We start from the raw sequence: 27,616 nt of genomic DNA, 5'->3' as shown, positions 1-27,616 counted from the left end.
ACATTAAACAAAAATAGGCACGTCGTTACTATGAAGAGGCATTTTGATAAAACTTTTATATATAGCTTGATCCCGTTAAATATGTAAATGTATCACGAATAGTTTTATCGTTATTTTATAAAGATAGTAAATCTATTCCGGACAAGACTTTTTAGAATACCCTATTGATTTGTAAAAGAGTAATATCAATAATTTTATATAATTAATTATGTTTTTAAAATTTTTATATCTAAAGTATGTCTAATGGAGTAGTTCTAAGGCTCTATCTAATCGTATTGTTGTCAATGATCTTTATATTTTGAATTGTACATACGTAAACATTTCTGCGATCGTTATAAAAATAATAATAATAATAAACCTAATATAAAAGAATTCTAAAAAGAAAGGATTGGCGTTTTACGTTTGATATTAAGAGGTTACGGAACCCTTTATGAAAGCGTCAATCGTGCTTCTCCGTTTCGTACAAACTAAACCAAATATTTATCTTTATCTATAATTACATTAATTTATTACATGCAAATTTAGATCTAGATAAGTACAGTATAAATAAAAATATATATATTTATCGTGTTCAAAACCAGACATATAAATACGTCGGCGCTTGGTTCACTGACACTCATTTCGGGACAAAGGCTCTTGGAATTACGCCAAAAGTATAAAGAAATAGTTTCAAAATGTTGAAAACACATCGGATAAATGTTCATGTTTATATTATGAATTGTATTCAGTCGCCTGCAGTGCTGCGTTCGAAAGAGCAATTTTAATTATAAGGTATCTTTTAATGAATGAGTTTTAACGAAATTTTAAAGCTTTTTATGAAACTTTAAAGCGAATGTGTTAACCTAAAATAAAAACTAAATATTAGGGATTATATTAGTATATTTCAATTTTTTGAAAAAAATCTGTTTTCTAAACAAATGTGTTGATTTCAACCTTAGATTTATTGATTTTATACGAGGAGTAGTAAATAACTTCATTATTTAAAAATAGGTTAGATGTATGTGTGAGGATTCGCACAAATAAAGAACCATACATAAAAATAATAAACTTTCACTCTTGTTGTTTTTGAGAATGAGGCTTGTTTTAAAAGAAATTTGACTGTAATATGGGCTATCGATAAAATAAAAATACATTCGCATGTAAGGCTGAGAAGGAAAAATTTCAGACAAGCGTTGTAATTTAATTGGTCCAGGGGCTTGGCTTACTGAGTGACAGCGATGAGTTATCATTTTCTTAATACGAATAGACTAACGTACAAAACAATAGCTATCAGAAACTCTGCTATTTCTATAAAACAATTAATATAGTAGTAAATTCAAAACATAGCTATCGGTCATTCATATGACACACTGTCTAATCGGATTTAAATAATCCTACTTATTACATTTCAAGTAAACGAGAACGTGTCGAAACTACTGCGGGTAACGTTGCAAGAGACATTTCGCTGTATCGATAAAATTACGAACAAGGACTGTCGTGTTATCAGAAGACAATAAAATCCTCTCATTATCAAAATTTGCTACTTTTTAAGCATTTAATTTTCATTACAAATATCATTTTTGTACGTGCACGGTGTGGTGATGTTATCTGTATTTCTAAATATAATTATTCATTATCATCAAGCTTATATCGAAGCCTAGACATATATTTGTCAGAATAGTTTAAATTTCTCCTCCCTAGTAGCAATACTAAGACTTGCGACTACTCCGATACATTTTCTTAAACAGTACGCCAGAAAGTTTGTCAGAATTACTCGTAATAATTGTTTTGGCTCACAAACGAACAAAAATAATTGGGTTTGCTCGCAAACGAAAAAAAAACCGACTGCACACATTACATCGACGAGTAATACAACGTAGATCGACGAAAAAATAGTCAAGTAACTACGCGTTATCAAAGATTACTCAAAAAGTAGTTATCAGATCTCGATAAAATTTATATGTGAACACATGATAAACATCAGCTTTCGATTAAATTAAAAATTATCAAAATCGGTACACCCAGTAAAAAGTTATTGCGGATTTTCAAGAGTTTTCCCCGATTTCTCTAGGATCCCATCATCAGATCCTGGTTTCCTTATCATGGTAATAAACTTGGGATATCTCCTTTCCAACAAAAAAAAGAATTATCAAAATCGGTACATCCAGTAGAAAGTTATGTGGTGTAATACAACGTAGGTCGACGAAAAAAGCGTCAAGTAAAAACGCATTATTAGATATAGCTCGAAAAGTAGTTGTTAGATCTCAAATAAATTTAAATGGGACCAATTGGCACACACCACCTTTCGATTAAAAAAAAATTGTCGAAATCGGTCCACACGGTCAAAAGTTCTGATATAACATACATAAAAAAATACAGTCGAATCGAGAACCTCCTCCTTTTTTGGAAGTCGGTTAAAAAAAACGATTTCAATTACATCGATAAGTAACGTAGGTAGACGAAAATATACTTAAATACGCGTTATCAAAGATTACTCAAAAAGTAGTCATTAGATCTTGATCCAATTTATATGGACTACCCGACAAGTAGCCGATTTCGATTAAAACAAGAAACATCAAAATCGTAGCACGTTAAGCCGTCGGTCCCGGTTGTTATCGTGAACACCTGATAGCGATCGTCACTCGTACGTAGTAGGTAATATATTCGCCAACCCGGATTGGAGCAGAGTATTGGATTAAACTCTGATCATCCTACATGGGGAAAGAGGCTTATGCCCAGCTGTGGGATATTACAGGCTGAAGCATCAAAATCGGTAAACCCAGTGAAAAGTTATGCGGTATAACAAAGTAGGTCGACGAAAAACTAGTCAAGTAAATACAGATTTTTAGATTATCTAATAATACAGAGATAACTCGAAAAGTTAGATCGCAATTAAATTTAAATGGGACCACGTGACACACACCAGCTTTTGATTTAAAAAAATTATCGAAATCAGTCTACCCAGGAAAAAGTTCTGAGGAGTTATGTACTAACTAACATACATAAAAAATACAATCGAATTGTGAACTTCCTCCTTTTTTGGAAGTCGGTTAATAAAGAACTTAAAAGCTGTCACAGCACTGGCAGTTGCACTTGCGGTAGCGCGTTCGATCCCGCTCATGACAAACATTTGTATTAGCCATATACAGATGTTTCTCGTGATCTGGACGAATGTGCGTGTGTTGTGCTTTCGGACTCCCGACACAGGAGAAAATGCTTGGGGGCCGTTGAGTGTGATGTATTTATTATTATTATTATAAACTAGCTGACCCGGCGAACTTCGTATCGCCTAACACAAACTTTATCGTATGGTATTAAAGTTCAAATTGACTTTTAAGTATTATCACAAATCTTTTGTATGGGAGTATAGAAAAGTGTTGTTTTTAGACTTTTTCAGGAAATTTAATTTTTTTTTTAGAATTTTTCTCTCCGTAAGAACCATCCTCGTACTTCAAGGAACATTTTTAAAAAAGAATTAGCGAAATCGGTCCAACCGTTCTCGAGTTTTGCGCTTAGCAACACATTCAGCGACTCATTTTTATATTATAGATATCCATAAGATAATTATGAAGAACTCCTAAATGATAGTTTCCTCACCTAATGTGGGCGCTGGCGATGATTCTATCTCCAGCAAGCTGCCACACGTGGAATTCGTGCACTGCGAGGACACCGTCCACTTTCTCCAGCAGACGCCTTTGTATCGCGTCTACCTGTTGAATCATAATAACCTATAGATCATAAACTATCGTGTATTATATCTAAACAATTTATTGCTTGTTTGTTGTGATCCTAGTAACTTAAAATGCCCTGCTTTCTATTCGGCCGTTTTGCGGGTTCGATTCCTGCCTGTGTCTGGGTGCAATATGTGTATTTATATACTATTATTTCTATGTATATTTATCAAAAAATATATATTTAGCTATAAATAGTCGGCTGTTATCTGTAACACAAGCATTAAGTTGCTTAACATGGGAACAGACGACCGTGTGTGTATATTATATGTAAAATAAAAGTACGCGGTGATATATTGACTATGTTTGTAATGTAATAAGTAAGATCATTTGTGTGATCTATGAAGTAGCTATTGTAAAGTATCGGTAATAAACATATATCCCAGATTTTACGACTAAAAACAAGTTTTATTATATTTATATTATAGCGGTGTAGATAACGGGTCTTTCATAACTCCATCGAGTATCAGGGGTTTGTTTCTTTATACAGCTGTTTTGAAACGGTGCGGTTAAGATGTTTAGCTCCCTTTTTGGAAAAAACCTCACAATTACTCCACATAAGTTATATATCATTTTATAGATAATTGCTTGCACTACCGGCATCCACAACTAAAAAATTTGTTATTGCTTTTGTTTTTGTAATTTAATTAAATAATAAAATTACATATGACGGCTTTAATTTTGAAACAACGTCAACATGATTGACGGTCGGGTAATTTTTTACTTATTTAGTGCGAATTATTCACACGGGTATTACAGTGTCTAATATTTCAATGACGATACTGTCGATAAGTGTGCCGTATCGTGAACAGACCGAAGTTTAGAACTTCAAACAGTTTAGGTTATTATCATTTCGCAAATATGTGATATCCAAACAGATATATTCCCAGTAAAAACTTGTTTAGAAGTTCCTTGAATTATTTACATTGTCATGTAGTCACATACCTTACAAACCCACTAGTGAAAAAGTCATTATTTTCTGATGACAATATGGTAAGAAAGCTTTAAATTGGGATTTTATAATAATACACATATATTATGTATAATATGAATACTTGACTCAAGACTACTAATATAACTATACATATGTACAATAATAATACGACATAAGTACAATAATAAAGGACGAATAAATATACTTATTGAAAAATTAATTAAGTCGTTAAACGTTCTATGTACGTAAAATTTATATCAAATCAAAAGGAAAAATTTACTCTACTTATTCGACCTTCACAACAATTTTGAATCATTATACATATATTTTACATATATTTTTTATATTCTCGTTTGTAATCCTTTTTTTTAAGTAATTAATAGTTTTATTTTGTGTTATGCAGGCTGAAAAAAAATTGAATGTTATGCATGCTAGTTATTGATATATGTATTAAGGACCATACAGTATACCTAATGTGCTTATTATAACAATGTAAAAATATGTATATTGTTAGTATGCTTAAATAAATAAATAAATTATACAGTATCATTATTTTTTTTTTAAATGTAAATAAAGTTAATTTGAAGCATCGATTTAGAATGTACGAGTAAATAGTGCTACAGAGTGGCGGGAAACTAACCGGTTAGTATGAGGTTACTCTTTTAAAAATTATTATTAATACATTACGTAGTATTTCAATTAAGAGGCCACGTAACATATTATATTAAACAGTTAACAGTTATAACAGGTTAAAAACAGTTTATATTATAATTATATTCAAAATAAAATTGTTTTGTATAAACTACAGCAAAAATATAGAGTAAAAAATTACTTGCTATCTTTACGAGTTACAAATTACGTACACATCTCATAGTTATCAACTCTTTATAATGTTAGATTTGATGATCGATTGGTTTACTTGCTGTGAAACAATATATTTGATGTTAAAATGATTTAATTGATTAAGGTCTTGGATCGTAAATATACTAAATTATTTTTTGTACATTAGGCTATAATTTGTAAGTAACTGAGGTAGGGCACAGCAAGAAATGTTCTGTTCAAAATATAATACCAAATTTACATCAGAGAGATGCGATGCTTCTGGTATTGCGGGTGTCTATAAGCTACGGAAATCACTAACATCAGATTAGCCGTACGCTTGTTTGCTGACCTAGTTATATAAAAAAATTACCTAAATTTATGTTAGGCCTGGCGAAGCTAACGTACGGAAGCCTAAAATTAATCAATGAAGTATAACACCTCACCTGTATGTGCGTAGGTACGGTCTGGAGGAGTATGAGCGCCGACTCCCTTAGTAGCGGCCACACAGACGCGAGGATCAAAATGACTAGAACGATACTGAGCGCCGGGTCGATGTAGTATTTGTACTCCCAGTTTGTTAACCACACGACTAGCGCCGAACTCACCACTATCAGCGAACCTAGAATGATATTGTATTTGACTAACTGTATTTGAACATCATAGCTAAATAATACTGGTCCAAGTAGTGTTGTGTTATTGTGGTGAGAGGTGGCCAGAGCTTCCAGACGGCTTCCGCTGAGGCTTCTAGTGTTGCAGGCGTCTATAAGCTACGGTAACCGCTTACCATCAAGTGGGCCGTAAGCTTGTTTGCCGACCAAGTCGTATATTTAAATTTTTTAATAATATTGTAAATTTTGGGTTACATCTATGCTCCCAATAAACGCTTCCATGTTAATTCATAGTAATGTTTGTCATATTTTGGTGGACTTATGCTTATTCTGTGTGTTCGACGCAGGATTTCATCCTATTGAGTATAAGAATATATTTTTTCAACATAATACGATTAATACCTACGTCTTGGAATTACCCGGCTGATTCATCATCGCAGGGTGTAAATTATCGACCATATTAAAAAAAAAACCAGTTTTATATCATTAACATAGAACTATAGACAGTGTATAAGCTTAAGCGTATCATATCATAACTCAAATTAGACAAAAAATATTCCTTATTTAATTATTTCAAACAAATCACTCAACTAGTTTAAGCATGTTTCTATAATGTTTACAACTGTGACAAGGTTCTACGTCTAACAATCCACGAAGGTTATTCCTTGACAAATAATTTCATATAACTTTCAACAAATAGACCATTATTTCCGTGATTTACTGCAAATTACAAGTACTTTATTACCTATTGAATTTACGTTTTCAAAAAGCACCTGTATGTTAGTTATTAGCGGTTAAATTACTAGTAACGATTTAATCGATTTTCACTAATTTTACTGCAAATTACTACTCTTAAACTTCGATTAGTTCGTATTTCGTTTGGATACGAAACAAATCCTCGACAAAAAATTCTCGGTGGGTTATGTTTTAGTAAAATAATCCCTTGTTCCAGGAAAAAAAAATATTCGCGAAGTTAAGCATGGTGTTACATAAAGTTATAACATCTATCAATTATGTCAATTTTAATTAACTATTCGCGGTATTCTATATCCGACGACAAGTTCAATGGCCTGCTGTACCGGTTAATGATGGAGTTTATTAGGCACGTAAGTTGATGATAGGGCTAGCAAGAGGACAAAAAGTGATTCCTCAATTAATGAAGTTAAGCTTTTAGATTCACAGGTAGTGAATAGAAATAACAGCCCTAAATATTTTATCTGTGCTACTAGCTGACCCCGCAAACGTAATTTTGCCATATACGTTATTAACCCCCTTATAACTTAGGGGTATGAAAAATAGATGTTGGCCGATTCTCAGACCTAACCGATATGTACGCAAAATTTTATAAAAAAAACTGTCCACCCGTTTCGGAGGAGTATTTTAACTAACATTGTGACATGAGAATTTTTTTTATATATAAAATTTAGTCATACGTAGACAAACACATATTGAAATTTCTGAATTTGATATCATAACATCAACACAACGTTAAAACATTGATTTTATCACTCGGTTAAAATTACGATAAATTAATATTTACAAACACGATACACAAAACCGTTAGTTATTTTAACCTTGTAAGTTTAGCAATATCAGATATAATTAAATAATAAACTACGAGTAGATTACTCGATAGTAAAGCGATGCTCTGGTGGTAGCAGTTAGAGGTGATAACTTAAAATCAATGTGACCGGTGAACGCGTGATAAGATTTAGCCGAAAGTAGTACAAGGTCGATTGTGTCTGTTATTTACGTTCGGTATAATGTCAAATTCCGCGTCCCTCGGTTATCGAACCGACGTAGGAACCGATTCGCAAATGCATATTAATTACTTTTTAATTAATTCGCAGAATACTCCTTAGGATAATTCGTGCATTATCAGAATGCTACATTATCCAAAAGTAGAGGCGGCTATTAAAAAAAACGTAAAGCATAAATTTCATAAATAATAATAATCAATAAATATCATAAACAATCAAAAAGTTCCATAAATATGAAACAACTATCAAAGATAACCAAATGTCATAAATAATTAAGAAGTGTCATGAATAACCAATAAATATCATCGAGAAAATTTCTCAATTTATTTTTATTTATATCACCGCGCTGCACCATCTTATACATTCACAGACATTCCATGACAGACAAAATTGTAATTTTGTACATTCAAAAGTATTATTTTTAAAAGGTGTTTCATTTTCAATAAATTTGAAACGACTTGCTAGCATCAAAGCAAATTAATTAACCATACGGCAATCGCCCTTTTACATATATAAAGTACGATTGAATATTAATTTAACAATGATAAATCTAAGCGTAAACGCAGAGGCACGTACACGTTTTTAAAGTTATACATTACACATTCACGAGGACAAAGACGGGACAGGACAGGATTAAAATACGATTTTTTATACAACTAGTATGAAAAAAAAGATTGCCAACTGTAACTATGAACACATCCACAAGAGCTCTAGCTACCTTACTACTAGAAATAACACTTCTCGACAGCAGTATAACCTGTCATCTTCTGTGACATTGATACTTCTCAGTTAGCCTGCTCAAAATTTGTTGCAGTTGCAAGTTGCAGAAGGCAAAATATTTCCCCCTGTCTTTCTTCAAATATAAACAACTAAAACTTTGTCCGAATGAAGCCGTATTTTCCTTACTCTAGATTCTCAAGACTTCTAAAGCTTGTAAAAGAACGAGATACACGTACGTATATTTGCTTACGTTTCTTTTAAAATTTTCAACGTGCATCTACAACTCGTGATATTGAGTTTCATTTGTCACCAATTACGCTGCCATTTCCTCATTTAAAGTTTAATTACATAATTTCACGGTGTCTAACGAAACGCACGAAAAAAACAAATTGACATTTTTATGCTTTCCTGATTCTTAAACTTCGCCACAATTGAATATTGAATGAATAAGCTTTACCATTATTAACATTTAGGTATTTTACTTTTTCACTATTTTCTATGCGTATAATAAAATTGGAACTGGCAAAAATGTCTGTAAGAAAGAACGTATCATAAGGTCTTTATGCCAGATAATTTTATTTTTTACAATTTTTGTCAGTCTATCTGATTCTTTCAGCATGTCAAAAAATCTGCTGCTGGAAATTTAATGCGGTTTTTGCAATTGTGATTTAAAATGATCTAGGTACGTTTCTATCTTGATACATCGTCTACCTTATGAATCGTGTCATTAGTAAATTATTACATACATATTATATATTTGAAATCGTTACCAAATCATTCTTAAGCAGATCTACTTCGGATAAAACTGCAGGGCATATCTAGTTTTTAATAATTTCGATAATATTTTTTTTTTGTTAATTTCTAAGAATCCATTCACCTCTTTTTGCAATAGTATAAATTGTATTTGTAAAGCAGTTATTGGAGCGATTCTAATATATCTTACTACTTCCTTGTCTGTTAACATAAATTTAGAGTTCCTTTAATCAGATCCTAACACGCACAGATATTGACAATAAAAAAAAAATTATGAATTTAATACTTGGAGCCAACAAATATTTAAAAATCCTAAAAAGATCAGTACAGTACACGCAGATCGTTCGTGCTTCATACTTCGGAATAAAAAATATTTTTATATACGGAACCATAATACGTATTCTGAACATTTAATTTTTTACAACAATACAAACCTTTAGATATTCAACATTCAAGGTCCTAGCGAAATTCTTAACGATGAGTTTAGACTGTTTATCGTAAGTGATAATACAAACGACAAACATTCAATAAATTAATTTTTTATTATCATCACGCCAATATTGTGCGGCACTCCTTTATCGTTGTAAACAAACATAATTATGCGATATGGCGACGCGTCGGCGCAGCGGTCACAGCACTGGCTATTGCGCTTGCCGCTGCGGGTTCAATCCCCGCTCATGACAGACATTTGTATTGGCCAGACAGATGTTTGTTGTGGTCTGGGCGTTTGTGCTTGTGTATTGTGTGTGTTTCCGGACCCCCGACACAGGAGAAAATCCTACCGGGGGTCGTTGAGCTCGAAGCGTTTATTTATTTATTTATACACAGTTCTTAAGATTTTTACTTACTTTGATTCGTTCTGAGTACCTTAAATTACATACCTTAGCCTTAATATATAATTGCATCAATGCCTTTACTTTTTTTTTATGTCACTAGGTCGGTAAACAAGCGTACGGCTCACCTAATGGTAAGCGATTACCGCAGCTTATAGACGCCTGCAACACCAGAAGCATCGCAAGCGCGTTGCCGACCCAATCCCCAATCCCCCCAGGAGCTCTGGTCACCTTACTCACCAACAGGAACACAATACTATACTACAAACAACTACTACTACACAAAGCAGTATTATTTTGCTGTGATCTTCTGTAAGGTCTAGGTGAGGCAGTCGGGCTGGGGCTTTCAGTTATATATTTAAATAAATAATATAGATATTATAGTATTTATCATCTAATGTTAAGTAAATAGTAAGTAATGTGTAATAACCAATTTTTGTATTATTACCCACATAATATGTTGATAGTTTGTCATGTAAGTGACTGTGTGTTTTCAATGAGAAAATAAAAATTCTTTAAACCCAACCTGCAGCGCCAGAGGTATCAGAAATGCACCAGCAGGCTAAAGGGATTATAGTTTATGGTAATAAACAGAAGCATTTTGGCATCTATGTTTCTGACATTACACACGAAATAGACATAATTTACAGAAATGTTCTCGAGTTTTCGATACTGCTCAGGAAAGTAGTATAGTAAAAGGTATAGTAATAGGTAAGTAGTAGTACTAGTAGTAAAAGGTATAGCTTATAACTAAACTTCAACTCAAAAAAAAATTACATAACTTACCCAAAGCATCAGATAGAACATGAAGAAAAACGCCCTTCATGTTCAGATGTCCAGGATCAGAAGGCGCTTTGGGCGCTTGCTTGCTCGGTAGCTTATCCACTTTGGGTGGTACCATCTCATCGGTTTCCTCAGTATCAGTGGCCGCATGACCCAATGCCATGTCCGCGTTACTGTTCACCAGTTCGGTTAAGTGCCTGACATTGGCAGGTGGTGGAACACCACCGTGCGTGTGGCCATGACTGCTGCCGTGTTCTAGGATGAATGAGACGTTGATATAATTTAAAAATCAAAATAATAAATTAAATTACTAATACTATTCTAAAAAAAAATCTTAAATAAATGACTTTACTCAAATAGGCCTTAAAAAGCACTCTTGAGTCGATATTTTACACATTAAAATTATATTTGTCGTTATTAAATAATTTTAGTTAAAAGTGAAGCTACGACCGATTCGGAATGTTGGTTCTGAAGAGAAGAATAGGCCAGAAACTCCTCAGCTACTCTTTTAAAAATAATCTAGTATATAAAGTATTACGATGAGAAGATTGTTTTTATGTACCAAATTGATAAATTAATTGTAAGTAAGGGCTAAACCAATTACTTTAAACCATTAGAAAGATTTATATAATAAATAGCTGACCTGGCGAACCTTATACCGCCTTTTTTTCCTTATATGTAATAATTACGTGTATCAAACATTTGATTAAAATCAGTTAAGGAGTCCATGGCGGACAAACGGCTTTCTCCCGTCATGTAAGCAATTAAAAATCAATATTAACAATTTAAATTTTAAAGAAACAAAAAAAAAAACAGAATAATAATTTAAAAAAAGACACAATGTCTCATATTACGCGTTGTATCATCTTCCATTGCGATGCAGATTTGGAAAAAAAAGACGTGTTTTTAATTTCGGAGAAGATGTATGGAAGCCTGACCCTTAGTGAACTGAGTTTTTATTTTATTTTTTATTCACTGCTTGTTGCTGTTACCACGAAAAATATGTATGGAAGATATTTTTAACCGACTTCCAAAAAAGGAGGAGGTTTTCAATTCGACTGTATTTTTTTTTTTATGTGGGTTACATCAGAACTTTTGACTGGGTGGAGCGATTTCGACAAATTTTCTTTTAATCGAAAGGTGGTGTGTGCCAATTGGTCCCATTTAAATTTATTTGAGATCTAACAACTACTTTTCGAGCTATATCTAATAATGCGTTTTTACTTGACGCTTTTTTCGTCGACCTACGTTGTATTATACCGTATAACTTTCTACTGGATGTACCGATTTTGATAATTCTTTTTTTGTTGGAAAAGAGATATCCCTAGTTTGGTATCATGATAAGGAAACCAGGATCTGATGATGGAATCCTAGAGAAATTGATGGAAATTCTTGAAAATTCGCAATAACTTTTTACTGGGTGTACCGATTTTGATAATTCTTTTTTTGTTGGAAAGAAGATATCCTTGTGTACTATGATAAAGAAACCAGGATCTGATAATGGGATCCCAGAGAAATCGAGGGAACTTCTTGAAAATCCGCAATAACTTTTTACTGGGTATACCGATTTTAATAATTTTTAATTTAATCGAAAGCTGATGTTTGTCATGTGGTCACATGTAAATTTCATTGAGATCTGATAACTACTTTTTGAGTAATCTTTGATAACGCGCAGTTACTTGAGTATTTTTTCGTCGATCTACGTTGTATTACTCGTCGATGTAACTGAAGTCGGTTTTTTTTCGTTTGCGAGCAAACACAATTATTAATGCATTATAATAACATAAGACCATATCGAAAAACCTAAAAACCAATCCTATGCCTAAACAATTATTTCTATTTGGTTTTTCCATTTGGTTTAGGAAGTCAGTTTTTTAAACATAGTTTTTTTTATACCTTCAGCAATCTTTAATTATAGTTTATTATCTAGATACAAATTTTTGCATATTTTAACTTGCCCTTTTATATTTACATTACCTCCAAACCTAATAAACGAATCCGATATTTAGGTAGGTAAGTAAAGTAGGTAGGTAGATGATAACTTTAGCAAGTAAATAATAAATTAAATGGCACGTACAAATTTGTCTTGGTCGTTAAGATAAGTTTCAAGATACAGTCACCTTTGCGTTTAATGAGCGAAATAATGAAAATCGACTGTGCAATAAAGATAAATACGTTATATACTTCACTTGTAGTCTCAAAGTTAGACAATATGTAAACGAGTAAATGAAATACACGTGTTTTTATATGCACATATAAGCAGTCAACTTCAAGCAATTTATATGTGATTCATTGAAGTTTTCTATATAAAATGGTCAAAAAAAAAAAGAAGTTTTCTATACAAAAGTCTTCGAACAATGCGTCCTGCCTGTGTTAACATACGCAGCCGAGACGTGGACACTGACGAAGGGACTGGTCCACAAGTTTAGGGTCGCTCAACGTGCAATGGAACGGGCTATGCTTGAGGTTTCTCTTAAAGATAGGATTAGTAATGAGACTATCCGCGAGAGAACGAAAGTAACCGACGTAGCCTACAGAATTAGCAAGTTGAAGTGGCAGTGGGCTGGTCATTTGTGTCGCAGGACCGATGGCCGTTGGAGTAGACGGGTCCTAGAGTGGAGACCGCGTCTTGGCAAACGCAGTGTGGGACGTCCTCCGGCCCGTTGGACCGACGATATACGTAAGATTGCCGGTGTCGGCTGGATAAGGATTGCGGAAGACCGGGATGTCTGGCGCGAACTTGGGGAGGCCTATGTCCAGCAGTGGACTGCGATAGGCGATAAGTGAGTGAGTGATATAAAATAGTTACTTATTTCTCTAAAAGTGTTACGTACGTAAGTTGCAGAGATCTCGATAATTTTCATGAAAAGGTTAATAATATTAAATAATATAAATTCTATGAAGTTGAATATAAATGACTTTTGATAATAGAAATTTTATTTGTATAATTATTTTATGCACATACATACAAGGCATTTATGGCAATACAAATTTTATCAAAGATTTTTTGTCTCAACGTAAAGTTTGCGATGTGAAGAGTATACACCTACACAAAAACTAAAATTGACCACGGCTTAGATTAAAGTTGAGAATAGAGAGCTATTTTGCGATCGCGGGTTCCATTCCCACTTATTACAAATGTATATTTATACATATACTAGCTGACCCTGCAAACGTTGTTTTGGTCACATATATGTTATTAGCCCCCTTAGGTGTGTGAAAAATAGATGTTGACCGATTCTCAGACGTACCCGATATGCACACAAAATTTTATAAAAATCGGTCCAGCCGTTTCGGAAGAAGATTATAACTAACATTGTGACACGAGAATTTTTTATATATCTATATTAACATGTATGTTAAATAACATCTATATATACATGTACGTTACATAACAACTATATTTTGTAACAGGACTGAATTCAGGTGTTCTGACTCGAACAAGTTTGTATGAAGGTCTTCATTTATCGTGCTACAAATACTAAAAATTACTATATATACTATATATTGTAATATACGTCCAATAAGAAAGGATTTTGAAAAATTATACCTCTAAGGATGTCAAATAGGGGTTGAAAGTTTGTATTTGTCATACACTCCGTTAGTTCGTCCGTAGTTCTAACGCACGGAAGGTAAGTCATGAATATGGTACAAAGAGGGCGTGAATTGTTGTAGTATAATGAATATACACTACTTTAGCTTCTCTATGTAAATATTATCATTTTCTACGGAAGCGAAGCCGCGGACAACTGCTAGAATGACATAAAAGCTTGTCGTGAGATTTAAATACTTATACACATTTAGATTGGAACGGATTGGTCGGAGATGCAGTTCGATCCCCGCTGGAACGGTCGATTTTTGATATGATATTAAAAATGTTTAGAATTCCCTAATAATGTATGGGTAACACAAAAGTAAATAATAACAAATAAAAATAATCTTACCGTGGAATAAGAACAGTCCAACGATGTTCAGTATTAACCCGAGCGTCCCCACCGCCACAAGTAGCTTCGCGTTGTGGATCGTCTCGATCTTGATGAACCTCTGCACGGCCTCCACTGTTATGCTGAAACACAACGCGACAAGGAACACCGCGTTAACTAACGCTCCTAGCACTTCCGCGCGCGCCCAGCCGAATGTATTCTTTGACCATTTCTTTGGTGACATCTACGAAAAATATTAATACTTTAATATACACATTTTTATATAAATTTAGCATACTAACTAATATCACAACATGTATAGACTTTTAAATCAAAACAACTGGTGTTAATAGGGCTCTTGAGGAAAAGTTAACGATTTCGCACTTATAACTCCTTTTTCCTTGGTTTAACTACACTTTCATTTGATCGCAATTAAAGATAAAAAAAAAATAGGCATGAAATTTTTTACAAGTTCGAGTGTCAATTAATTATTTTCGAAATTGGTTTTTTGCCACATTACAGTTGACTATATATTTTTTTTAATCTAAATTCAAGTTCTCGAACAAATTTAAGAGAGTTATGCTCTCACCCTATAATTTACGAATATTGTCGGTGATTCATACCATCGCCGTACAATACTAACAACAAGTGTAAGCTCTGCGAATACGAAATGAATTAATAATGCCCTTGGGTCGCACGAGATCTGATGTATCCTGTGGTTTCGTGAGAATACATCAATAAGTGGAATATATTGAAGAATATATCGAGTAATTACTTGGGTAAATGATATTTCATTCATATCACATTTACATTATCAGTCAGCGTTATAGTTTGTCTTGAATATGATTTGGTATTATTTATCTTAATATCATCATCATCATTACAGCCTATACAGTCCACTGCTGGACATAGGCCTCCACAAGTTGACGCCAAAAACAGCGTGAAACTCATGTGTTTTGCCCATAGCCACCACGCTGGGCAGGCGGGTTGGTGACCGCAGTACTGGCTTTGTCGCACCGAAGACGCTGCTGCCCGTCTTCGGCCTGTGTATTTCAAAGCCAGCAGTTGGATGGTTATCCCGCCATCGGTCGGCTTCTTAAATTCCAAGGTGGTTGTGGAACCTTGTTATCCCTTAGTCGCCTCTTACGACACCCACGGGAAGAGAGGGGGTGGCTAAATTCTTTAGTGCCGTAGCCACACATATCTTAATATACATATATAAATTACGCGTCACGTTGTTTGTCCGCAATGGACTCCTAAGCTCAAATTAGCACAGTTTGATCCAGCTATTTCGTTGGTGCAGTTTGTAGTGGCCCTGCTTTCTGCTCCGCGGGTTGCGAGTTCGATTCCCGCCTAAGTCTGGGTGTAGCATTTAATAATAAATAAATATCGATATCAATTTAAAAAAGTATTTAGCTACATCGGCCGGCTATTACCTATAACACAAGCATTAAGTTGCTTACCATAGGAACGGACGACTGTGTGTGCATGTTATAAGATATTCATTTATTTATTTATCCAACTTGAAAGATATGCTATATTTTATTTTGATATATGTAATTATTATATTTAAGAGAAAAAAATAAGGCGGTGTGAAGTTTAACAGATCAGCTAGTAATATATGTATACATAATAAGACGACGCGTTGGCGCAACGGTCACAGCACTGGGTTTGTGGTGGTTGGGCTGGTGGTTGCGGGTTCCATCCTCGCACATGAAAAACATTTGTATTGGCCATACAAATGTTTGCAGTGGTCTGGGTGTTTTTGTAGTCCTTGTGGTTCTCCCCACCACGCCTCAGAGAGCACGTTAAACCGTCGGTCCCGGTTGTTATCATGTACACCTGATAGCGATCGTTACTCATAGTAGGGAATATATTCGCCAACCCGCATTGGAGCAGCGTGGTGTATTAAGCTCTGATCCTTCTCCTACATGGGAAAAGAGGCCTATGCCCAGCACTGGGATATCACAGGCTGAAGCGTAGTCAGGATATGGATTGTGCAAAAGAAAATTAAAAAAAAACAGTAATAATTGATAAGTCCACAAAAAAAAGCCGCACGAAGTTCACCGGGTCAGTATTAGGTAGTTAATGATTATTCCGGATAAAGCTGCTTCAATAATAGAGGAGAGCTAATCGATTGTTGATAAAACTTTCGTCTATAATGTTTTACGTTGTAGAAAAACTGGTAACGACTAGAAACGATTGATTACTGTTTGAAATGTTATCTATGTACGGTGATCTTAACGACGCACTAACAGCTCGTTTCTATATACATACACTAACGGTTGGCCGCGGCTTCGCTCGCGTAGAAATAGATTACATTTACAAAAAGGGGTAAAGTAGTACCTACTATTATAATACAATAATTTAGGACCTCTTTGTATACTACATTTATGATTCTAGTTTTGATCGCTAGAACTACGAAATTGGTCGCTGGACTTGCTTTCGATTAGGCTTTATTTGTATTTCTACAAAAATTTATCTCCAGTCTGGGTGTCTGTCCTTGTGGGTCTGTACATATATAAAAATACAAAAAATTTTATACATACATACAAATGTTTTAGAAATATATTTATACATATATTACACAAGCTGCACCCCGCGGCTCGAAAAATATAGTTATAAATAAACGATTTCGCTAAAATTTGACTATAATTTAATTACTATAATTTATATTTAATTTGGTTATAATTAAATTATACATATAGACTAGCTGACCCCGCAAACGTTGTTTTGACATATATTTTATTAACCTTCTCAAACCCCCCCCGCCCCACACCTATAACTTAGGGGAATGAAAATAGATGTTGGCCGATTCTCAGACCTACCCGATATGCACACAAAATTTCATGAAAATCGGTTAAGCTGTTTCGAAGGAGTTTAACTACACGAGAATTTTATATATTAGATTAAGTATATAACGCTTACACTACGCTTCAGCCTGTAATATCCCACTGCTGGGCAATAGGCCTCTTCCACAGGTAGGAGAAGGATCAGAGCTTAATCTACCACACTGCTCCAATGCGAGTTGGCGGATATATTCCCTACTATGAGTAATGATCGCTATCAAGTATAAATGACAACAACCGGGACCGACGGCTTTACTCTTCGTATACGGCTCTCCGAAGCACGGTGGGGAGGCCCACATTATTGATCAAGTATACGTTAACGATTACAAAGTATCAAATAAATCTTAGAATGGTGTACACATTAAATAAATAATATAAAATATGAGTATTGGAACTTTGAAATATTTAGGGAATGCCCTCGGAGTATATTATGCTTCCCCAACTACATCATCATTCACATATGTGAATGATGATGTAGTTAGTAATCTTGAGTCACATTTATTACAACAAACTATTTTCAATGACGTTATAGTGAAATGACGTCACGCTGTTTTTATAATTATAGTGACTCGATGATAAGCAATTAATATTTTTAACTGACTTCAAAAATTCCACTGTATTTTTTTATAAGTATTACTTCAGAATTTTTTACTAAGTGGACCGATTTCGATGACAATTTCTTTTAATCGAAAGGAGATGCTTGTCATGTTACATGTTGTCGTTTAAATTTAATCGAGATCTGACAAGTTACTTTTTGAATTATCTCTAATAATGTTTATTTACTTGACTATTTTTATTTGTACCATATTATACCTCATAATATTTTAATGGGTGAATCGATTTCGATGATTCATTTTTTAATCAAAAACCGATACTAGTCAAATGGTTAGTGTTTATGAACGTCTTTTGTTAAAAAAAATTAAGCATTTTTTAAAAGGATTTAAACATGGCTTAACAATGCAGTTTTAAAAATCATTATCTGTATATTAATTGTAATATTATATATTAATTGGAATATTATTTGTAAATACGGGTACAACCTATTAAATTTTGGAAAATTAAGCATCGTGATACAAATGTCCAGTGAAACATCAAGGTTACAGGTGTTTGTTGGTTGTATTTTTTTTGTTCAGAAATCGCGCGTTAACGAAAATTATATATAGGTACATGTAGATATCACATTATAGCCTTCCATCTGATATGTCGTGACTTTTTTCCGAACCACCCCCTCTCTTCGAGCCTCACGTGATTAATGGATGACCCCAAAGGCAAACATGTTTTTATAGTAGACAGAAATAATATTGGAGATTTTTGTTAACAAAATAAATAAATAATTGAAAATTATCTTTGATAGCTAATTAATCACAACAATAACAATAAAATTAGTAGTAGTAATTGATATTAATTTTATCTTAATATAATGTAGAAATATAATTTTTAATAACTGTTTGGATAATAACTAATTAAGCACTGTTGCAACTTGTTTATCTTTTACTGATAAATTAAAATTTCATAACATGAACATAGATAATGTTATTTATAAAATCTGCCCTCTCCCAACCTAATTAAAAGGGTCAGGACATTTTTTGATACTCAAATTGTAATTTTTAAAGTAATAAGGCTTTACGATTCACTGCTGCGCTAGGCTTTTTTATCCATGTAGAAGGATCGGAGCTTAATCCACCACGCTGCTCCACTTAAACTGTTTTTAGGTAAAAGCCACCTTTAACCCACTTGTTTTGCTTCTGTGTATACCGGGTGATTTTGAAAGCGTTTTGTAACCGATGTACTATTTATCAATAACAGAAGCTATATACATCAGTGATATACAGGTTTTATATTATCAATATCATACAAATATTACAATGAAAGCTTAGCTAAGCATACTTAATTAATCATAATAAAAGGATAATAATATTATTTTATTTACATACCTTAACAGATAAGAAAGCAATCACAAGTGCGGCTACATCACTCAGCATATGAAAGGAGTCGGCGACAAGGGCCATGGAGTTTGTCACATAGCCAACTATTAACTCCACTACAAAGAAAGTCCCAGTCAGCCATAACATGGACAGGAGACGGCACTTCTTGCCCGAGAATTTTCCCATAATTTTAACTAAAAATAAAAATTCATAATTAATTTTTCACCTAAAAATTTATAAAACATAATAATAATAATAATATATACTTTATTGTACACCAAAATATAAACAAACAGTAGTAATTACAACAAAAAGATGTACAAAGGCGATCTTATCGCTGAAGAGCGATTTCTTCCAGATAACCTTTAATTATTTTTTATTAATTTAATTATTGATATTCTCTTTTGAATAAAACCAAGAGTATTCTAAACAATCTAATGAAATCACTTATAATTTAATATTTAGTTTACTTGAAAACAAATTTTATGTTATTTATTTACATAAGTGATAATTTCCTGTGTTAAGAAATTGTCATACAATTTCTTTTTTAATCGAAATTTATATTATATATTTGTAGTAGTTTGAAATAAAATTACATTTAAATAATATTTGAGAAATAATATACTTTCATGCTAATAGTAATAAGCATTACAGAGCAGAGGTGTAACAACCTTCATACAATTTATCTATTAATTAATCAGTATTAGAGCCGAGACATAAGAATCTAAGATACTCAATATCTAGATAATATTTTCTACAAAATATAGACATATAGATAATGTGTTAGCACAAGGGTCACAGCGATGCTTTGTGGTTGCTGTTGTACTAGCGGTTGCAGGTTGCGCCCGATGTGGCATACATTTGTATTGGCCATACAGATGTTTGCCATAATTTTGTTGCTAGTGCTTGTGTGTTGTGTGTTTCCCAACTCCTGACATAGGAGTAAATCCTAGTGGAGGCTGTTGAGTGTGAGGCATTTATGTATTTATTATTCATAAATAAGTTATAGATATATATTTAAGATAAATATTTGTATGATTAACTATTAGTCAAATTATAGAAGCAATTTTATACTATTATTTTCAACAGCTACACTACTTTTGTTAATGTATAATAATATGACATTTTAAATGTAACTTTCATGCATTGTCTATAATAAACAATGCATAATTTGATAGAGATATCCGTTTTAAAACACCAATAAAATCATTACAAGAGATAGCTTCATAAAATTTAATAAATTAAGAATAAATATTTATGAAATCATTTTAGCATAATGTAGGTGAATATTATTGAAAATAAATATATGTTAGTAAGAACTAAAACACTTCTCTATTTCAATACTTTTAAAAGAAACAAGAAAAATATATCATTTACAAGGCCTTATGAAATGACTAATACATTTTCACAGAAGTAATATGGTAAACGTAGATCTACCCTGCAGAAAGGTTTCCACTATTAGAATGAGCAATAGGTAGAGTGCTATGGTAAAAATAGTGTTATAGAAATCAAATACAAGTAATTATAAATAATCATAAATTATAAAAAACTGGAACAGAATAAAATATATCAAAAAATGAGAGTAAGGCTAGCCTAGAGATGTCTTCACTTTAAAATTTTGGTCATATACCTATTGTATAATTTAATATACATGACTCGTAGTTCACTTACCTTATTTTGAATAGGTTGCCCAAACTAGACGATATGTATCAAAAAATCGGACCCATTTGATTTTCGGGTGTCAATAGAGTTACAAAATATGCGTACTCATTTAGCAAAAATATGTGTACCTTAGTTTAAAATCGGTTCAACGCAACATCTAAGCTAAGCCGAGACACCATTTAATAGTTAAAATGGTAAACATCAAAAATCCATACGTGGTTTGAAAACAATTTCCTTCTTTTTGTGCGCTTATATGAAATTTCTTGTAAAACAGCCAGATTTCACGCAAAGACTAGGAAACGTTATAATGAAAAAATACACACAAGATTTGTCACTAAAAGCGAAATAAATAGTTGTTCTTGTCGGCAAGGACGAATATAAATTCGCTTCTTTGTTTTAATAAGAATTTAAAAATTCCACTCTCGTGAGATCAATCAGTATTGGGTAGGTAGCTAAACGATGGTCCGTCTGAATATAACTGTCAAACTCAAATAGTGCATGCATTGAATATGAACCGAATGAAGATTAAAAAATAACACTCAGCTATTCATTGACAAATTAAAAATGGTTTAATTTTAATTTGGATATCACACGACATGAATTAACACATCAAATATAGTAGATTATGCATATTTTGTATAACATTTTACACTTTTTAAACGAAATTATAAAAAAAAATTGAAAAATAATTGTAAAGTGAAACAAAGGGCGCGTTCCACCTACGGCTCACAACGCCATTGATCACGACCGCTGAAATTACCGTTCCACTCCTAAATGCCGCAGACGTTTAACTTTTAGGCAAATTTTGTAAGTGGAGCGCATAGTTGGGCGTTGTCAGGTGTCAGCTGTGTGCTCGCAATATGGCAGTATGGTGAAAATATGCAGCTGTTATTTTGTTGGGTTATGAGTGAATATTTTGCGAGGATTGCTGTAAAACTTGATTCAACGTAGATTTTCGGGAATTAGTTGTTGCGTTTTTGCGGAATCGAATGAGATATAACATTCACAATTTGACATTGACAATTGTTTTTTTTTAAATTCCCGTCACGTTTTGATGAAAGCCAACTTTGACCCACCTATATTTTGTGGGCGATGTCGTCGTGAACAGTGACGTCATCTATGACGCCGAGCGATCGAGCGACCAAAGGCATTATTAGGTTGAACGATAGAATAGACTTTGCGGGCGTTGTGGACGCTTAATGGAACGCGGCCTATATTTGTAAATCGGTAAAACGTATAAAAAAATGAATAAAATAAAAATAAAAATAATATAAAATCAAAATAGCCTAAAATAAAATATTATACTAATAAGACAGGAAATAAAGGCAATATTCTCTAATTATACTGATATTAAAAATAATAAATTTGAGTCGGAACGCTAATCGATATATTGTATTGAATCGAATGCACATAATACAATTTTTAAAATTTTTGTTGTCTGCATTCTTATTTTGTTTCTGAATAAATGTCAAAAATCAGCTGAAACTTGAATAGTACTGTTTTGTAAAAGTTAAAATATTTCAAAACCGTACTGATTTGTAGCAAATATAATGTAATATACAATTAAAATTATATTATTTCTTTGAATCATTTTTCAATACTGTTGAAAGAATGTGATAAATGCGCTTTATCAGCGTCTTAAACATACTTAAAACCAATTAGTGAAGATTTATGTTTAGAACTTAAATATTTAAATATGAGTTATAAAGCTATTATTAGAAAATCTTCTGCGTTAATGGGTTATGTTGTACAAACGGCGTGTATCACGCATTGCTTAATAGAATATGTTGGTGATTTTGTGTTGGTAAGTTGACTTAACTATTAAATACCAAAAAGTAGTATTAGGAGGTTCTTATTACTATTATTTAAAAAGTTATGTAATATTAAAAGCACTATATAGTTATTTAATTTAGGGGGTTTGAATAGTAATAGCTACACTACCGTCCAAAAGTTTGGAAGCACACCTGATTTCAAACAAAACAAAAGATTGCCGACTCCCTGCGGTAAATAATAGCAATAAAATAAAGTTTTATGACCTTTTGTGATTTTTTAACACAAAACAAAAGGACTACTAGTGCATATTCCTTGAGTTTTAACAAATTCCTGGATTTTGACGAAACACGTGTTTTATTACTTCATCCGCCGGGGACTTTCTTTCATGCATTGATGCGGTTTTATTGAAAATATTTTGTAGTTTATATCTTTTTTGGACCTTATTTAGTCACACTTGAGCATTAGAACGCGAAGGTTGTGATATTAACATCGTCTGTATTCAAAAGATTTCGACTACTTCCTTGACCGTCTTTTTTTTTTATTGAAAATGGCAAAACGCAAGCAAATCACACTTGAACAGCGAAGCGCTATTTGTACTCTGCGTGAGGAAGGCTACAGTGAACGCCAAATCGCAAAAAAACTCGGAATTTCTTGTAAAGGTGTCCACTACACCCTCGCTAGAAAAAAAGGAACTGGCAAAAATGAAGATAGAAAAAGGTCTGGTAGGCCCAAATCCACTACAAGTCAAGAGGATAACTTCATCAGAGTTCTTTCTAAACGGAATCGTCGCTTAACTGCACCACAAATTACCGCATCTCTGAATGAAACGCGAGGAACACCCGTGTCAATAACAACAGTTAAAAGACGACTACTGTCTGCGGGGCTAAGAGGTTGTGTTGCAGTTAAAAAACCAAAACTAACAATTCGGCATAAGAAAAACAGACTAGAATGGGCAAAGGAACATAAAAACTGGACAATAAACCAATGGAAAAAAGTTCTTTGGAGTGACGAATCGAAGTTTCAGATTTTCGGGTCCAATAGACGTGTTTTTGTGCGCCGATCTAAAGGAGAGAGAGCTTCAGAAGCTTGTACAGTGCCTACTATCAAACATGGTGGTGGTAATGTCATGGTTTGGGGGTGTTTCGGCAACAATAAACCCGGAAGTCTTGTGAGGATAACCGAAAAACTAAACAAGGAACGCTATTTGAAAATTCTTAAGGATTTCGCCATACCCGGTGGACTGAATCTTATTGGTCCTGGGTTCGTTTTTCAGCAAGATAACGACCCGAAACATTCGTCCAAACTGTGCCAGAACTTTTTAAGGAAGAAAAAAGATGTGAAAATCATGCAGTGGCCGTCTCAATCACCTGACCTTTCTCCCATTGAACTTGTTTGGGATGAACTAGATAGAAGGGTGAAAAATCAATCTCCTACGAGCTCAGAACATTTGTGGCAACTATTACAGAGCGAATGGAAGAAGTTAGATGAACAGTATTTTATGAAATTAATTAGTAGGATGCCTAGAATATGCGAGAAGGTAATTAAAGAGAGGGGTGGACACTTCGATGAAGCTAAAATTTAATTTAATTTTTATATTACTTATTTAATTTCATTGTTGTAGAAGTGTGTTTTGTCTATTTTTTTAATTCTGTATCAATAAAAAAAATTTAAGATGGCTTACTTTTATTTTATTTGATTTTATCTTGTTGCTTCCAAACTTTTGGACGGTAGTGTATGACCAAACTGGTATAATGACATTTTTAACATATACATTAATCTTATATATAAAATTCTCGTGTCACAATGCTAGTTATAATACTCCTCCGAAACGTCTGGACTGATTTTTATGAAATTTTGTGTGCATATCGGGTAGGTGTGAGAATCGGCCAACATCTATATTTCATACCCTTAAGCTATTAGGAGGATACATTATGGGTAAACAATGTTTGCAGGGTCGGCTAATTTAATATAAATATGTTATGTTTTATTTCAGTGCACTGGTCCGTCAATGGAGCCTACTCTAGAAACAAACAACATTCTCTTTACTGAACACATAACACCAAGACTGCAGAGGCTGCGTCGTGGAGATATAGTCACAGCGAAGTGTCCTATATACCCTACACAGAACATTTGTAAGAGAATAACTGGGCTGCCAGGTGATAGAGTTAAGGGCTTTCTTCCTAGAGGAAGTCAAGTGGTACCAAGAGGGCATGTTTGGTTAGAAGGGGACAATTCAGATAACTCTAAAGATTCAAGAATGTATGGCCCTGTCCCACAGGGACTGATTCGCGGAAGAGTTGTTTGTAGAGTGTGGCCATTAAATAGGATAAGTTTTTTGACTGATTAATTATAAATAAGTGTAGATGCTTTATTAGTGCATCTAGTTGTTATAATGACTTGGTCGTTCAGTTAAATTGATTGAATGATTACAAATTATGTTATATTATTTTGTAAATAAAAATTGTTCATTCATATATAATTTTATTTAGCCAATAATGGTTTCAGTCATTTCTTTTTATTTTAAGAGTTATGTAAAACATTTAGTAATAATATCTCATATATTTAAATAAATTGCAATTACAAAAACAAATTTAGTAATAAATTATACTTTGAACTAGGTATAATTTATTATTAATAAATATTAAACTTGTTACAAAAAATGGGGGCACTATAAAATAATTTATTCTCAAAGTGGGCAGTAGACAAAATAAGTTTGGGAACCCCCGCTCTACGCGATATGCTCGCCCATTGTACTTTTATTATTTTTGTTACTGAAGTAAAATTTCTTTACGCACGCTTGGGGAGTAAGTTGGTTAATGCGTGACGAGAGCGTTACAAAAAGTGAGATCGGCGAGGCGAACGGAAGTTGAGAGGGAGATATAAGTTAGTGAAGACAGAGAGAGTTACGTTTTGAAGTTTACAAATAAGAATTATTATTTAAATGTATTCCTTTTTTGTTCTCAATATTAACTTGAACTTTAACCACATTGTTACTTAAATATTTTAATTACGTACCTATGATATTGGAGCGAAAAATTGAGCAAGATTGATTTTTCCTGGAAAACAAACACCAACAACACTAACGGCACTTTAGCACTAAGTCACCAACCTATGAAAATTTAGGATTATATCTATCGCATATTGTGTTTTATTGAATTATTTATCTTTTTTTTTTCATTTACACATGGATAGTATGTGTCCTTGGTCCTACAAAACACAAATACCTAACTGCGATTAGACTACTACTGACCAGTAAGAAAAATTACATATACCATCATATAAATTCGTAAGGGACTGTAAATGGCCTCCATTGTAGCTGGCTTTTCGTAATAATAATTGGAGGAAGTCAGGGCTAATTTTGGGTTGAAAGTAGCATCGGGTCATTTTTATTTGCTGCCCCATGAATTAAGGGAAATAAAGAAATGAAAATTTTCAACTGATTTTTTTTAAGCCAGCTGTTTCATAATTCCATAAAATAATCAAGGGAAATATCCAGAATATATTTCCGCTGACTTTTTTTAGGCCAGCCTTTCTATAAAATAATCGAGTCAAGTGAAAATATGTTTTATGAAAAGATAAATTAGGTAAATTATAATCCGACAAATTTTAAAGTGGGAGGAAATGACTAACAAAACTTTTTTCTCCATGCCACCCCACCAATGGAGTCGTAGCTGACGGTCGCGAATATTCATAATACAAATCCTAATGCATTTTAGGAAGTTTCGATTGGCAGGAAATTGGTCAACCTGTCACTCGGTCCCGGACCAATTAGGCTAAGAAGTCTTAAATTTACCTAAACAAATTAGGAGGCCATTTTAAAAAGTATGTTAGTCCGCTTTTCCAGAATTCATCTTTTACGATAATTTGTGACAGTAAACTCGTTTGTTATAGAGTAGTTTTTAAAATAGGGTCAAAATAGATTGCTTTTTAGGAATTTATATTAGCCCGTTTTGATTGTTCATACAACGGGTCGGCGAATATTTTTGAAAAAAGTCTTATCAAGGTGAGTTTAATATAAAAAAAAAATACAGAATAAAATTGGTAAGTATCTATCTTATGTAAGTTATTAATTTTTGATCGTTCTTGGTAATCATTAGTATATTTTTATTTAAAATAGTCAAATCATTCGTGTGTGTATAGATTAGAGGATATAAAATAATAAACACGTAGTTTTAAGAAGACAATATAATTAAATTTTCATACAAATCTTTAACATAATTTACTTTTAAAATACTGTACACGTGCCGGCTAGCTTTGCAGGCAATCATTTGCTGATAACAAATGAAGTTGAATATGAACGGAGAATACGATAATAATGAGAAAAAATAACAAAAAAAGATTGAACGCAAATGATTTTCTTCAACGCTACCGACGATATTTTTATTTTCATATTGATATGGCAGATTGTCGATATGAAAGACTTTAGAAGCAAAAATCGCTTAGAAACTACAACTGAAAGAAATGCGCTAAAAATAAAATTCTATTTACACCATAACATCTAGGGACATTATCTACTGGACATAGCAATCAGAACTCCAAGTTAACTTAATAGCAAAAGGCC

The 27,616-nt window shown here is 33.1% G+C and overlaps 2 protein-coding genes across 2 annotated transcripts in view; one reads left to right on the top strand and one right to left on the bottom strand.

The window, feature by feature from the left end:
* Positions 1 to 21,769, bottom strand: part of LOC123670042 (zinc transporter 1) — a 37,371-nt gene extending 15,602 nt beyond the window's left edge. The window contains exons 1-6 of the mRNA XM_045603550.1: positions 21,292 to 21,769; positions 19,630 to 19,814; positions 14,868 to 15,090; positions 10,927 to 11,178; positions 5,910 to 6,085; positions 3,577 to 3,689 (exon numbers count right to left, since the gene is read on the bottom strand). Coding sequence (XP_045459506.1) covers positions 3,577 to 3,689; positions 5,910 to 6,085; positions 10,927 to 11,178; positions 14,868 to 15,090; positions 19,630 to 19,806 — 941 coding nt within the window. The 5' untranslated portion in view covers positions 19,807 to 19,814; positions 21,292 to 21,769. The remainder of the gene's footprint in view (positions 1 to 3,576; positions 3,690 to 5,909; positions 6,086 to 10,926; positions 11,179 to 14,867; positions 15,091 to 19,629; positions 19,815 to 21,291) is intronic.
* Positions 21,770 to 22,724: 955 nt separating this feature from the next.
* On the top strand, positions 22,725 to 25,527 carry LOC123670517 (mitochondrial inner membrane protease subunit 1). Its single transcript, XM_045604007.1, has 2 exons — positions 22,725 to 23,086; positions 25,049 to 25,527. Exons 1-2 carry the CDS (start codon positions 22,979 to 22,981, stop codon positions 25,400 to 25,402), a joined length of 462 nt encoding a protein of 153 aa, XP_045459963.1. The 5' UTR covers positions 22,725 to 22,978; the 3' UTR covers positions 25,403 to 25,527.
* Positions 25,528 to 27,616: the final 2,089 nt, after the last annotated feature.

Source organism: Melitaea cinxia, chromosome 4 (genome assembly GCF_905220565.1).
Source record: "Melitaea cinxia chromosome 4, ilMelCinx1.1, whole genome shotgun sequence".
NCBI classification, from domain to species: Eukaryota; Metazoa; Arthropoda; class Insecta; order Lepidoptera; family Nymphalidae; genus Melitaea; species Melitaea cinxia.
The sequence above is the reverse complement of the archived record's forward strand: the minus strand, read 5'-3'. Positions and strand labels throughout refer to the sequence as shown.

Bases quoted from the DNA above. Each gene is read 5' to 3' on its own strand.
- LOC123670517 (XM_045604007.1), top strand. From the start codon at position 22,979: ATGAGTTATAAAGCTATTATTAGAAAATCTTCTGCGTTAATGGGTTAT. The intron at 23,087-25,048 runs GTAAGTTGACTT...GTTTTATTTCAG, and splicing joins ATGTTGGTGATTTTGTGTTG to TGCACTGGTCCGTCAATGGA.